The sequence below is a fragment of the Scylla paramamosain genome, chromosome 36, assembly GCF_035594125.1.
Source record: "Scylla paramamosain isolate STU-SP2022 chromosome 36, ASM3559412v1, whole genome shotgun sequence".
NCBI classification, from domain to species: domain Eukaryota; kingdom Metazoa; phylum Arthropoda; class Malacostraca; order Decapoda; family Portunidae; genus Scylla; species Scylla paramamosain.
In genome coordinates, this window is record NC_087186.1 from 7,171,908 (window position 1) to 7,184,407 (window position 12,500).

At 41.1% G+C, this 12,500-nt stretch overlaps 1 protein-coding gene across 3 annotated transcripts in view; it reads left to right on the forward strand.

Moving 5' to 3' along the window:
* LOC135090787 (uncharacterized) overlaps window positions 1-12,500 on the forward strand; it is a 188,259-nt gene that overhangs the window by 33,930 nt on the left and 141,829 nt on the right. For all 3 annotated transcript variants that reach the window (XR_010262118.1, XR_010262117.1, XM_063987856.1), the window contains exon 2: window positions 8,142-8,258. Coding sequence is in view for 1 of the 3 variants with exons in the window: in XM_063987856.1 (XP_063843926.1) it covers window positions 8,142-8,258 (117 nt within the window). In the remaining 2 variants the exon portion in view is untranslated. The remainder of the gene's footprint in view (window positions 1-8,141; window positions 8,259-12,500) is intronic.

A 12,500-nucleotide genomic window follows, 5' to 3' on the forward strand; every position in this document is an offset into this window, starting at 1 on the left:
TGTTGGTCACTGTATTACGAAACCGAACAGAAAAAAAAAAAAACTCATTTCTGTATTAACTGATTCCCACGCACACACTCACACACATAAATAGATCGCAAATTTGTTGATGGCATTATTACGAAATATAGCATTCATTATAATACATAATAATATCACAGCATAAAACTTGAACCCAGCACCAAATTATATATATCAAATTAACCAAAACTATCCACCAGAATATTACTAAAAGTTTGTTAATATTAAACGTACATGTAATTAGTACGTACGCTGCGTAAGTTTCAGCCGGGCCAGTCAATCCTATCTGCTCCCACGCCCAGTAACACCAAAAAAAATAAAAAACATACCTTGCATACTTAATAACAGCATCGTCTTTTAGAACGCCCCTCCTCTCTTGAAATGGAATCTTGCGCCCCGCCCCTTACAGTCATAACACCCCGAGACCCTTAAGGCTGAGAGGGGACGTGGAGGCTAACGATTTCACGCCTTAGCAGCTGTGTCTGGGCGTTATCTTGCCCCTGAATCCTCTTTCCTTGACCAATCCTTCATCTCTTGTCACTTAGAGGAGGAGGGGAGAGACAGAGGGGGGCAGAGAACGGCGGGAGGAGAAAGACCGAGAGAGACTGAGAGAGACTTTCTACCATTTTCGTAGTGGCGTAAGAGTGTAATATCTCACCGGGACGTGCGGGCGTACAGGCGCGGCGGCAGCTGTTGAAATGTTCTCCTCGGCCTTATCCATCAGGCTGTCGAAGGATCGATACTTGGCCGCGTCAGGGAAGGGCAGGGGCGCCGCTCCCCGAAATATCGAGTAAAATATACGTACGTCAAGGAACGAGGAGGAGGAGGAGGAGGAAGGGTGGAGAAACAGGATATATTTTTCACTTTCTCTCTCCAAAATTATCCGTTTTCTTCGTGAAATAATTTTTATATGGCAAACTAATTAAATTCATCATCGTCGAAGATTAATTGGGCAGCCGCGATCCACTTTTCCCATCTAATAAGGATGTAAGAGGATTTGAACTCAATTAAGTTATGTATTAGAGCCAGCCTTTTTTCCCCATGTGGTGAAGGAAAGGGTGGACGTGCGAGGCTGCTGGGGGAAGGGGAGTGAGGGGGGACACCCGGCAGGGACGTTGGGGGTGGGAAAGAAGGCTGGGTCACGTGTCTATACATGAGTTATAGTGTTTATACGTACCGTTGGAGAAAGGGAGAAGGAGCTGGACACACACACACACACACACACACATACATGCACGCACGCACGCACGCCATCCCTCACCTGGCCGCAGCCTCTCATAACCCGGAAATAGCCGCAGTGAGTGTCGCCCTGAGTCTCCTTCAGCCATTACTGGGACTCGCGAACAATCTTACTGGTGACACCTACAAATGGTTCTTTTCTTCCTCTCTCCTTCTCTCCTTCCCTTCTTCCCTTCTTCCTATCCTGCCTCTGCTTCTTCCCTCCTTCTCTCTGTGCTTCTCCCCTTCCTTCCCTCCTTTCTATTCTGCTTCTCTTTCTCCTTCCCATCTCATCTCCTTCCCTCTATCTTTCTTTCCCTCCTCCTCTCCCTCCTATCCTGTCTCTGTTTCTCCTTCCCATCTTGCCTACTTTTCCTTCTCCCTCAGCTTCTCTCCCTCCCTCCCTCCTTTCTATTCTGCTTCTTTCTATTCTTCATCCTTCTTCCCTTTCTCCTTCCCTCCTTCTCTCCTTCCTATCCTGCCTGTGTTTTTTCACTTCCTCCTTCCCTCCTTTCTACCCTTTCTCCCTCTCTCCTCAGTCCTTTTACCCTTTGCTCCTCCCATTCTCTCTCTCTCTCTCTCTCTCTCTCTCTCTCTCTCTCTCTCTCTCTCTCTCTCTCTCTCTCTCTCTCTCTCTCTCTCTCTCTCTCTCTCCCGTGCTATTTTTTTCCCCCTCTCTTTGTTTTATCAGCTTTTCTTTCTATCTCTCCTTCAAACGCTCCTTTCCTAGTCCTTCTCTCCTTCCTTTTATCTATCCATCTCTTTCCTTCCTGTCTTTCTCTCTCCTTCTTTGTGTCCTCTCAATCGCTTTCTCTTTCCTTCCACTGCTCCTTCCTTTGTCCTCTCTCTCTTCTTCCTTCGATACTCCCTCCTTTCCTCTTTCTCCCTCTCTCCTTTCTCTACATATATGCCCTTTTTTCTCTCTAATTTCTCTCTCTCTCTCTCTCTCTCTCTCTCTCTCTCTCTCTCTCTCTCTCTCTCTCTCTCTCTCTCTCTCTCTCTCTCTCTCTCTCTCCATCTCACTTTTCCAGTTTTTCCCTCTCATCTAATTATCTTCCACTCTCCTCTTCCGTTATTCTCTTCCTTCATTGCCTTTCTTCTCAATCCCTTCCCTTCACTCACTCTTTCTTCCTCCCCTCTCTTCTCCTCCTCCTCTTTTACATATTTCTCCTGCCCTATTCTCTCTCTCTCTCTCTCTCTCTCTCTCTCTCTCTCTCTCTCTCTCTCTCTCTCTCTCTCTCTCTCTCTCTCTCTCTCTCTCTCTCTCTCTCTCTCTCTCTCTCTCTCTCTCTCTCTCTCCTCGTCGACGTAAGTATCATCATAAATATCTATCACCACCACCATCATTTTGTTCATTATCACTATCACCATCATCATTATCGCCTTCATTATTAACACTTTTTCTATCTTTTTTTTTTGTTTTCTCTGCCGTAAAAATGCTCCTTTGTTATTTTCTTTGTATTTTTTTTACTTTTCATTCTTTTTCCGTTCTTTTCTTCTTTTCTTCCTTCTTTTTTTTCTCTTTATTTTCTTTCTTTTTATCTTATTTTTTGCGTCTTATTTATTTTTCTTTTTACTTTATTTTCTTCTTTCTTTCTTTCTCTTTATTGTTCTTGTTTGTCTTTCTCTTTCTTTCATCTTATATTTCACATTCTCTTTCCTTCCTTCTTTCTTTCTTTCTTTCTCTCTCTTGTTTTCGTCCATTTATGCAATACGCTCTTTTTCTCTTATAATTTTATTTGATTCCTTTATTTCATGTCTTCGTATATCATTCTTGTTTTATATCCTTCCTCCTCCTCCTCCTCCTCCTCCTCCTCCTCCTCCTCCTCCTCCTCCTCCTCCTCTTCCTCTTCTGTGTTGTAATGAACAGCTCCGTCTGTGTAATTAGAATGTGTGTGTGTGTGTGTGTGTGTGTGTGTGTGTGTGTGTGTGTGTGTTGCTAATGGGTGTAAAATTACCTGAGTGGCGGTAGGTGTCCCAGTGTGGCATACTGATGGTGGTAATTGTTGTTGTTATTGTTGTTACTACTGTTATTGTTTATGGTGGTGGTGGTAGAGGTTGTGATGGTGGTGGTGGTGATCATAACATTACGATTTTGCTTATAGTGTTTTTTTTCTTTTTCCATTAGTAGTAGTAGTAGTAGTAGTAGTAGTAGTAGTAGTAGTAGTAGTAGTAGTAGCAGTAGCGGTAGTGGTGATAGTAGTAAGAGTGATAGTACATAGTAGTAGGTAGTATTTGTTGTTATTGTTGTAGTTGTTGTTGCAGTTTTGTTTTCTTTTGTAGTATTGATATTATTATGGTTATCATCATCATCATCATCATCATCATCATCATCGTTATTATTATTTTTACAAGTATTAATATTAGTGGTAATCGTATTTATAATAGAAGGAATACTAATAGTAGTAGCGATGGTGGTGGTGGTGTTAGTAGTAAAAGTAGTGACGATGTTAGTAGTGGCATCGACTGCTGTGTATTATCGAGGCAACAATGCGGCATTCATGAACATAATTATCACCATTAATGCAATAACCCGTGCAATTATCCACCCATTAATATCTCTCTCTCCATATGAATTTCCAAAACTGAAAATAAATTATGAACAGATAACAGAAAATGCGGCAAAATGTGAACCACTTAGTACAAACAGCAATGCTCCAGCCAAGGTGAGACAGACGGGTGTGTGCGGCCAGGTAATGACGGGCAGGTGTGAGGAAACATCTGTGCGGTGGACGTAACACCTTAACTTCCTATATCCTTGAAAAAAAAAAAAAGTGTGTTTTGTTTCCTCCCTTTAAGAAGAGACTTTTTTCAGATGTTGAGAGGCACAAAGAGGGATAGATAGATAGATAGATAGATAGATAGATAGATAGGTAAACAGATTTGTAGATAGACTGATAGATAGATAAGATACATAGCTAAGCAAATAAAGTGATAGAATAATAGGTAGATACAATGACAAATAGATGAGGTATTACATAGACAGATAAATAGATAGATAGATGGATGGATAAAGTGATAGAATAATACAATGATAAATAGATTAATAAGAGGAGATAGATGAGTAAGAATAGGTACATACGATGGATCAGAGTAAATAGATAGAGAGAGAGAGAGAGAGAGAGAGAGAGAGAGAGAGAGGAGAGAGAGAGAGAGAGAGAGAGAGAGAGAGCCGAAAGAACATGTTAGGATTAAAACTCTAATATTCTAAGTTAATACACGCTTAAAAAATGGTCTCTCTTCCTGAACGGACCACAAATTTCTGTCCGGGATTTCGCTGCTTGACGCGGAAAAGGCAAAAAAGACTGAAGGAAAAAAATATCTAATTAAAGCAGCGTTATTAACACCTTAATCTCTTACACTCCCACCTTTCCGCAGTTGATAATTTTTTCTATAATCACCTGCAACATTTTTGAGCATTCATTTTTCCTACTACGTTCTCTTAAATAATTTTGTGGCATGAAAAATTAACTTCATATTCTCTCGTTTTTTTTTTTTTTTTTTTTTTTTTTGTGCGTCCATGCAAAGAATTTTTAACACCGCTCTGAATATTAACAAAGAACGACCACAGAAGTAAAAGAGTTTAAAAAGAGAGAAAATAAAAAAAAGTCAGATTTCTTCTCTTTAGAAATAAATAGTTTGCTGAGAGAAAGAAAGATAAAGACAGGGATGAAAAGATACTTGATTTCTCAATAATAACAGAGAATTACCACAGAAATAAGAATTATGAGAAAAAAAAAAAGTTACAATTTATTCCCATTAGACCAAAAGTTTTAGTTATCGATAGAAAATAGAGGGATAAAGAAATACACAATAAAGTATGTAAAATATAGCACCTTGAACTCTTGACTCTTAAAAACACCATATTTTCTCCTCTTCTTTTTACATTAATGGGGAGGAATGAAGACGGAAAGAGAAGTGAAGAAAAATTAAAGAAAAGAGTAGCATCCCTAAACCCTAACCTCTTACTCCCTTAGGATAAAAAGCTTAATTTTTTTTTTTTTTTTTTTAGGCCAAACTTTTCATGCTTGCAGAGAGAGAGAGAGAGAGAGAGAGAGAGAGAGAGAGAGAGAGAGAGAGAGAGAGAGAGAGAGAGAGAGAGAGAGAGAGAGAGAGACCTATACTGAGACTCAACCCCCAAAAAATATTAAGGTGAAGAGTGTCATTCCTAACCAACTTTCGTGTTTATGGGTAAAGTTATAATAACACGAATACAACTCTCACACTAGGAATGCTTTATGCAGGATTTTGCACGTTTAATTGCCAAGATGAAGGCCACGAGGAGGAGGAGGAGGAGGAGGAGGAGGAGGAGGAGGAGGAGGAGGAACAAGTTTAAGGTGGTAGGTAATTATTTCTTTCCATCTTGCCAACATTACCTCGTTTAATTCTTAGCAGAGAGAGAGAGAGAGAGAGAGAGAGGAGAGAGAGGAGAGAGAGAGAGAGAGAGAGAGAGAGAGAGAGAGAGAGAGAGAGAGAGAGAGAGAGAGAGAGTTTACTATGACTGCGGCTTCATTATAGACCCGGAAATAAAAAATAATAATAAAATAGAAAAAAATAACTAGAACAGGAGCAACAACAAGAATAATAATGAGGAGCAGGAAGAGAAGGAGGAGGAGGAGAACTGGAACAAGAACAAGAATAATAATAAGTAGGAGGAGGAGGAGGAGGAGGAGGAGGAGGAGGAAAAAGAAAAAGATTTTGAACAAGAACAAGAGAAAGAAGAAAGTGGAAGAGGAGGAGAAAGAGGAAAAAGAAGAGGAAGAGGAGGAGGAGGAAAGATTTAGAACAAGAGAAAGAAGTGGATGATGAAGAGGAGGAATAGAATGAAGAAGAAAAATGAAGTGAAAAAGAACAAGGGTGAGGAGGAGGAGGAAGAGGAGAAGGAGGAAGAAGGAGAAAGATTTTGAACAAGAACAAGAGAAAGAAGGAAGTGGATGATGATGAGGAGGAAGAGAATCAAGAAGAAATATGTAGTGAACAAGAACAAGGGTGAGGAGGAGGAGGAGGAGGAGGAGGAGGAAGAGGAAGAGATGAAGAGAATAAAAATTAAAACAAAAACGAGACTGAAAGACGACAATTATTCTTCATAAATGAATAATTAAAACAACCTAAAGACTCAATTAATAAAACCACCACTACCATCGCCAACATCACCACCACCACCACCACCACCACCACCACCACCACCAGTCCCTTCTTGCCTCCAGTCTCGGCGCTCTATTAAAATACTTATTGGATGTTTGGACAGCATTATATTGGCTCATCAGGGAGGTATAAAATATTCAGATGTCCAGCGGATGGCGCCCTTCATCATAGCAAGGAAGGAAGGAGCCGCCCGCTCTTGTTTTATAAAGGCTGGATTTAATATTAATAAGAAGGAAGGAGGGTTCTACCTGGGGAGGCTCAGAGAGAGAGAGAGAGAGAGAGAGAGAGAGAGAGAGAGAGAGAGAGAGAGAGAGAGAGAGAGAGAGATATTAGTATTTTATCGATTTGTCTTTTTTTCTTCCTCTCTGCCTCTCCTTGTGTGTTTGTCTCTCTCTCTTAACATCTGTCTGCTTATCGATCTGTGTGTGTGTGTGTGTGTGTGTGTGTGTGTGTGTATGTGTGTGTGATTAGTTAGTCAATCAGTCGGCCATCATTAGTCAGTCAGTCAGTCAGTCAGGCAATAAGTCAGTCGGCCAGCCAGTAATTTAGTCATTGTGTCAGTTCTTTAGTTAGTCAGGTAGTCAGTCAGTCATAAACAAGTCTGTCAGTCAGTTTGTATAATCTGTCTGTCTGCCTGTCTGTCTTTCTGCCTTTCTGTGTCTTTCTTTCTGTCTGTCTGTCTGTCTTTCTCTCTTTCTGTCGGTCGTACTTTGATTTTGCATGTCTCTGTCTGTCTGTCTGTCTGTCTGTCTGTCTCTGTATGTCTACCTGTCTGTCTGTCTGTATCTGTTTATCTATGTCTGTCCGTCTATGCCTGTCTGTCTTGCTTTCTTTCTCTCTCTCTCTCTCTCTCTCTCTCTCTCTCTCTCTCTCTCTCTCTCTCTCTCTCTCTCTCTCTCTCTCTCTCTCTCTCTCTCTCTCTCTCTCTCTCTCTCTCTCTCTCTCTCTCTCTCTCTCTCTCTCTCTCTTCCAAATAGTACAATAAGGGCTGGGGCAATTTCATTACAGCTGTGCTCAGTTCGGGATTAACCTGCAGATAGAGACGGACAGGAGAGACACCCTGGAGAGACGGAGAGAACTTCTTTCCTCCACCTTCTCTCCCCAATTCCTCCATTCCCTACAGTGTTTTCCCTCCTTGATTGTAGGCCTAAAGATTCCTCCTCCTCCTCCTCCTCCTCTTCCTCCTCCTCCTCCTCCTTCGTTATTATTTTCCCGAAGCAGAATTGTAGTCTTTTGTCTTATTTGTTTTTTTCTTTGGCTGTTCTTAGAAGGTTGATTTTTTTCCCATATTCCCTCTGGTCTTTCCTTCCCTAGATATTACATCAGTCTCCATAAGAAATGTTTCCTGTCTTTTTTCCCCAACTCCTCCACCACCTCCTGCCTCCTCTCTCCTTCCTCCTCCATCCTCCTTTTTCTCCATCACTCACAGCCTACTCCATCTCGTGTTTTCCTCCAATATAGGCCTCATATCTCACGCCAGCTTCCCTTTCCCTCCCTCCTCACCCCTACAATTCCCTCCCTCCCTCCCTCCCTCTCTCTCTCTCTTTCCCTTTCCACATAAATATATATTCCTTTAACGGCGTCGTATTTTTCGAAACTTGCTAATATCGCGAACTTTTTTCCCTTTTTTTTTCCTTTTTCGAGTAGTTTCTCCTCAAGTATTAGCTCTTCTCCCACAATGCATCAGGGGAGTGAGAAATGGCACCTCGTTCTTGAAATGGCAGTCGATAATTCTTGCTTTGATCTCTTGCTGCCAGTGGGGAGGGCGAGGAAGAGGCGAAGAGGAGGAGGAGAGGAGGAGGAGGCAAACCGCGGCGCCCTCAGTGATTGCAGGCCGTTTGTGTGGCGTGGGAGGAAGCAGGATGGGATGAAAGGTAAGGCATACAAGTCCAAGTACCTACATTTCCATTGCGTGACTGATGCTGGCGTGGTGTTGAGAGGAGAGCTGGAGTGGGGCGGATCGAGGAGGTGCTAAGGGTGGGAGGAAGCAGGGTGGTGTGAAAGGGTAAGTGTGTAAGGTAACCTCCGTGATGTGATTGAAATGATGTAGGGAGTAGGTTTAAATGGGATGGGTTAGAGCATAAGAAAATAAGGGAAGCTGCAAGAAGCTGTCATGCCTACACGTGGCAGTCCCTGTATAGAACCTACCTATCTGTATTTCCATTTATCATGCCTATTCATAAATTTGTCTAATCTTCTTTTAAAACTCCGTAAAGACTCGGCACTGACAACCTGATTACTGAGTCCTTGCCATATATCTGCCATAAAATATAAAGTATAAATTTCAGTAAGCGTACATTTTCGTGACCAAACCTTTTTACTAACTCAAATGTTATACGAAATAGACTGAACAAATATTTATTAATGAAAAAAAAAAACATGGCTGAATCCACTGTGACAAACTTAGAATTTCTGACAAAAAACATTAAACAAAAGAGGCTGACACTATTAATAAATCTTTACCGAGTGAAAGACTAACAGAATGGTGACTTAAAAAAAAAAAGTAACCTAACGAAGTGTAACAAGAACGAGAACACCTGAGAACACCTGACAGATACACGCAAGGAAAAAGCAACATGAGGAGGGGCGGAAGATAGGAGTAGTGAGAGGAATAAGCGGGGAGAGCGTTGTTTGATGTGTGAGAGGCGTACCGGGTGAGAGCAAGTGAAGTGGCAGAGAGAGAGAGAGAGAGAGAGAGAGAGAGAGAGAGAGAGAGAGAGAGAGAGAGGGAGAGGGAAGAGTGAAGTGTGTGGCGGCAGTAGTACAACACAGGGGGGGGGAGGGGGAGGGGGAGGAGTGAAGGGAGGGCGTTACGAGTATGAATAGTGAGGGTAATGTCATATTTTTATTTATTTGTGAGGGCGTCGTCCATGTTTCCGGCGCTGTAGACAAGAGGCAAACACTCCATGGAATTAATTTATCCCATAGATCGTGAATATTGATAATACTGTTTGTGTGTATCAAAGCGTTTAGCTCATCTAAATACGGCACACAGCACATACAGGCGGGTTTACGTAAATATTTGCCCCTATATAAGTTATGAGGATGCTGAGTGTAAAGGGGAATGGAAAGAGAGAGAGAGAGAGAGAGAGAGAGAGAGAGAGAGAGAGAGAGAGAGAGAGAGAGAGAGAGAGAGAGAGAGAGAGAGAGAATGGTGGGTATGGTAGATGGGAAGAGGAAAAGTGATCATTTTAAAGGAAAAGAATAAAAGAATAGGTTCAGAGAGAGGGGGAATGGGTGGGGAGGGTAAATGGGCAGAGGAAAGGGGATAATTTCAAAGGAAAGGAAGGGAAGAATTGGTTCAGATAGAGGGGAATGGGTGCGGATGGCAAATGGCAAATAAAAAGGGGGAAGAAAGGGAGAGAGGAATGGGTGGGAATAGTAAATGGGCAGAGGAAAATGGGTAGTTTTAGGGAAAAAGGAGTGAGAGAATGGGTTGATTAGAGAGGAACGGATGAAGTTAGTAAATGATCAGAGGAAAAAGAGGGAAGAGAGGGAGAGTGAGGGGAAAAGGTGGAAATGGTAAAACGAGCAGAGGAAAAGGAGTAATTTTAGGGCAAAGGAATGGGAGAATGGGTGGTTGGCAGGGTTCCAAGGCAGGTTCAGGAAGGTTCCCTCTCAGCCCCCCCAAACGGAGAGATTTTAGTTAGGGGCGAAGTTTAGTGTTTAACTTCACTGTTTTGTGGCTGTTTTGTGGTGCGTGTGTTTGGTGAGGCCCCGTGGCAGGCGTGCTTAGCCGCTTAGCCACACACACACACACACACACACACACACACACACACACACACACACACACACACACACACACACACACACACACACACACACAGTAAAGGAAAGAAATAAAGAGATAGAAAATAGGAAAAACTAAAGGGAACGAGAGAAAAAAAGGGAGAATGAGAGAGAGAGAGAGAGGAGAGAGAGAGAGAGAGAGAAGAGAGAGAGAGAGAGAGAGAGAGAGAGAGAGAGGGAGGGGGGAGAAATATTAACAAAGAAATAGAGTATACAGACAAAAAAAAAGAAAAGAACCAAAATATAATAATTGAAAAAAAAAAAAAATCATTGAACAGCTTATTCCTCCTACCATCCCCCCCAAAAAAAAACTAAATAAATAGATAAATGAAAATTAACAAAAAATTAACATCCCAAAAAATATGCACACACACGAAAAAATAAATAAATAAGTAAAATAAAATAAATAAATAAAATAAATAAATAAACAAATAAATAGGAATATAGAAAAAAAAAGTGTATATTAATCATTATATGAGCAGCAGGTGTGCAGTGTGTTGTGTGTTGTGTGTATCAACAGACAACAGAGATACAGTGTTGAGGGGAGCTTGTTTATCACCTGAGGGGAGAGGGAAGAGCCTCGTGTGGTTTAGGAGGGAGGGGGACACGAGGGAACACCGGGGGGACGGAAAGTGGGGGGCGAGGAGGGTGGTAGGAATTAGGGTGACAGCAAAAATAATCACCCTGTGGCCCTGGTGTTTGTTTTATGACGCGAGTGTATTAGGTGTTGCAAGTTTTTGTGCTTTTCCTCTTCTTTTTACCTGTAGATACCTGTCTATTTATTTATTTTTAAGTACGGGGGCCATGAGGGGCGTGGGGTGTTTTTCAAGGGTATGTTTTTTTTTTTTTTTTTCTTGGTGGTTTTAGTGTAAATTTGTTGTGTTTATTTTGTTGGTTGTCAAGTATTTTTTTCTTTTTCTTTTTTGCGTGTGTGTGGTGAAGTGTTTTTATTTTTTTCTATTTTTTTTTATTTCATCTTTTTTTTTTTTTCTATGAGTGTCTGTGTGTTTTGTGTGTTCATTTTTTTCTTTCTTTTATATTTCGTGATTTTTGTTGTGCATTTTTGTGTCAGGTTTTTTCTTTTTCCTTTTTTTTTCACGTGATATTTCTCTTGCCTGCGCTCAAAATCCCTTGCTTTCTCCATTACCTTTTTCTTTCTCTCTTGTTTTTCATTCTTTATTTTATTGTTTCTATACCTCATTGCATTTTATTTCTTCTTCCGTAACTCCCTTCTTGCTTCTTTATTTCTTTATTTCCTCCTATCTTCGACCTGAACTGTTTCCATAAGAAAGTTTCAATACAATTCTCAAATTTCTGAAAAGTCCTTTTTCTGACTATACTCTTTAGGGACCTGTACCTTCAGTTTGACTTTTTTTTTTATACCTTTCTTGTTGCCTTTGACCCAACGTCCCTCTTAAATAAAAGAAAAAAATAATAGTCTTAATCTTCGTATGATCGTATAACATCAAATAGTGTCCTTTCTCTACATCGGAGCCTCCTAATCCTCTTCACAGCTTCCCTTTACAATGCAGTGAACATCTAAACACTTCTGTCCATCTTCTTAGTCTTGCATACTCATCTCTCGCATCATTCCCAGCATCCCTCACCCTCATGCCATTATCTGTTCATCCCACAATCTGTACTGTTGTTTCTCGTTTCATGTCCCAGCTTCTTCATGTTACTCTCTTCTATAATCTCATTTACTTTTCTCTCCTTTCTGTAATTTTTTCTTGTGTCATCTTCTATCCTTATCTCTCTCTCCTCTCTTATCATTTAATTTACCTCATCTCTCCCTATTCTAGCCTTCCCTTGTCATTTCCACAGTTTCTTCATATCACTCTCCCATCGTCACCTTTATTCATCTCATCCTTCCTTACCTTTCCCTTGTCATCTCCACAACATCCTCATCTCACTCTTTCCTATCATCATTTCACTTACTTCATCTCTCATTTCTGTAGTTTTTTTTTTCCTTGTCATGTTTTCATTATCCTCATCACCCTCATTGCATTCTCTCCCCATCATCACCTCACTTCATCTCTCCTCTCTGTAGCTTTTCCTGGCGTCATCTCTTCAACCTCATCATCACCTATTCATCTACTGCATTCACCTCTCCTGTAGCTTCCCCTCCAGCATCAAACTATCAATCTCCCCTCTTTATAATTTTCTCCCCCTCCTGTGACGTCTCCCCCCGCACCTCACATCTCGTCAGATATTTCACCAACTGTAATTTACTCTCAGGTTATATATGTATCATCTTGCTTTTCTCTTTTCTCTCTCTCATTATTTTATCTTTCTCTACAATTGACACATTATTCTTTCCAACT